Source organism: Myotis brandtii, unplaced genomic scaffold (assembly GCF_000412655.1).
Source record: "Myotis brandtii unplaced genomic scaffold, ASM41265v1 scaffold178, whole genome shotgun sequence".
In the NCBI taxonomy this organism is placed as follows: Eukaryota; Metazoa; Chordata; class Mammalia; order Chiroptera; family Vespertilionidae; genus Myotis; species Myotis brandtii.
Window position 1 is genome coordinate 272,584 of NW_005356599.1, and position 703 is coordinate 273,286.

A 703-nucleotide genomic window follows, 5' to 3' on the forward strand; every position below is an offset into this window, starting at 1 on the left:
GGAGGGATGAGAGAAAGACTTCAAGAAACAGCCGTCTACGGGGAAAAGGATGGAAGGGGTCTCAAAGCCACCAGACCGACAGACAGATGGACACACAGTGGGTCCAGCAACGAGTGGGGACTCACTGACCCTCCCTATCTCTCTTCCTCTCCGTGCAGGTTTACTCTCCAGTGACCCCAGTGCCCACCATGGCCCCCCTCAACTCCTACATGACCCTGAACCCTCTGAGCTCTCCCTATTCTCCCGGGGGGCTCCCCGCCTCCCCGCGTACGGGGGCCCAGGCCCGGGGCTGGTGCACGGGAAAGAGATGCCCAAAGGGTACCGGCGGTCCCTGGCCCATGCCAAGCCGCCCTATTCCTACATCTCGCTCATCACCATGGCCATCCAGCAGGCGCCCGGCAAGATGCTGACCCTGAGCGAGATCTACCAGTGGATCATGGACCTCTTCCCCTACTACCGGGAGAACCAGCAGCGCTGGCAGAACTCCATCCGCCACTCGCTGTCTTTCAACGACTGCTTCGTCAAGGTGGCGCGCTCCCCGGACAAGCCGGGCAAGGGCTCCTATTGGGCCCTGCACCCCAGCTCAGGAAACATGTTTGAGAACGGCTGCTACCTGCGCCGCCAGAAGCGCTTCAAGCTGGAGGAGAAGGTGAAGAAAGGGGGCAGCGGGACCTCCGCCACCAGGAACAGTGCAGGGTCCGCC

At 62.2% G+C, this 703-nt stretch overlaps 1 protein-coding gene across 1 annotated transcript in view; it reads left to right on the plus strand.

Moving 5' to 3' along the window:
* Positions 1 to 6: 6 nt before the first annotated feature.
* FOXA3 (forkhead box A3) overlaps positions 7 to 703 on the plus strand; it is a 1,999-nt gene continuing 1,302 nt past the window's right edge. The window contains exon 1 of the mRNA XM_014537392.1: positions 7 to 702. Within this exon, the coding sequence (XP_014392878.1) occupies positions 50 to 702 (653 nt within the window). The 5' untranslated portion in view covers positions 7 to 49. The remainder of the gene's footprint in view (position 703) is intronic.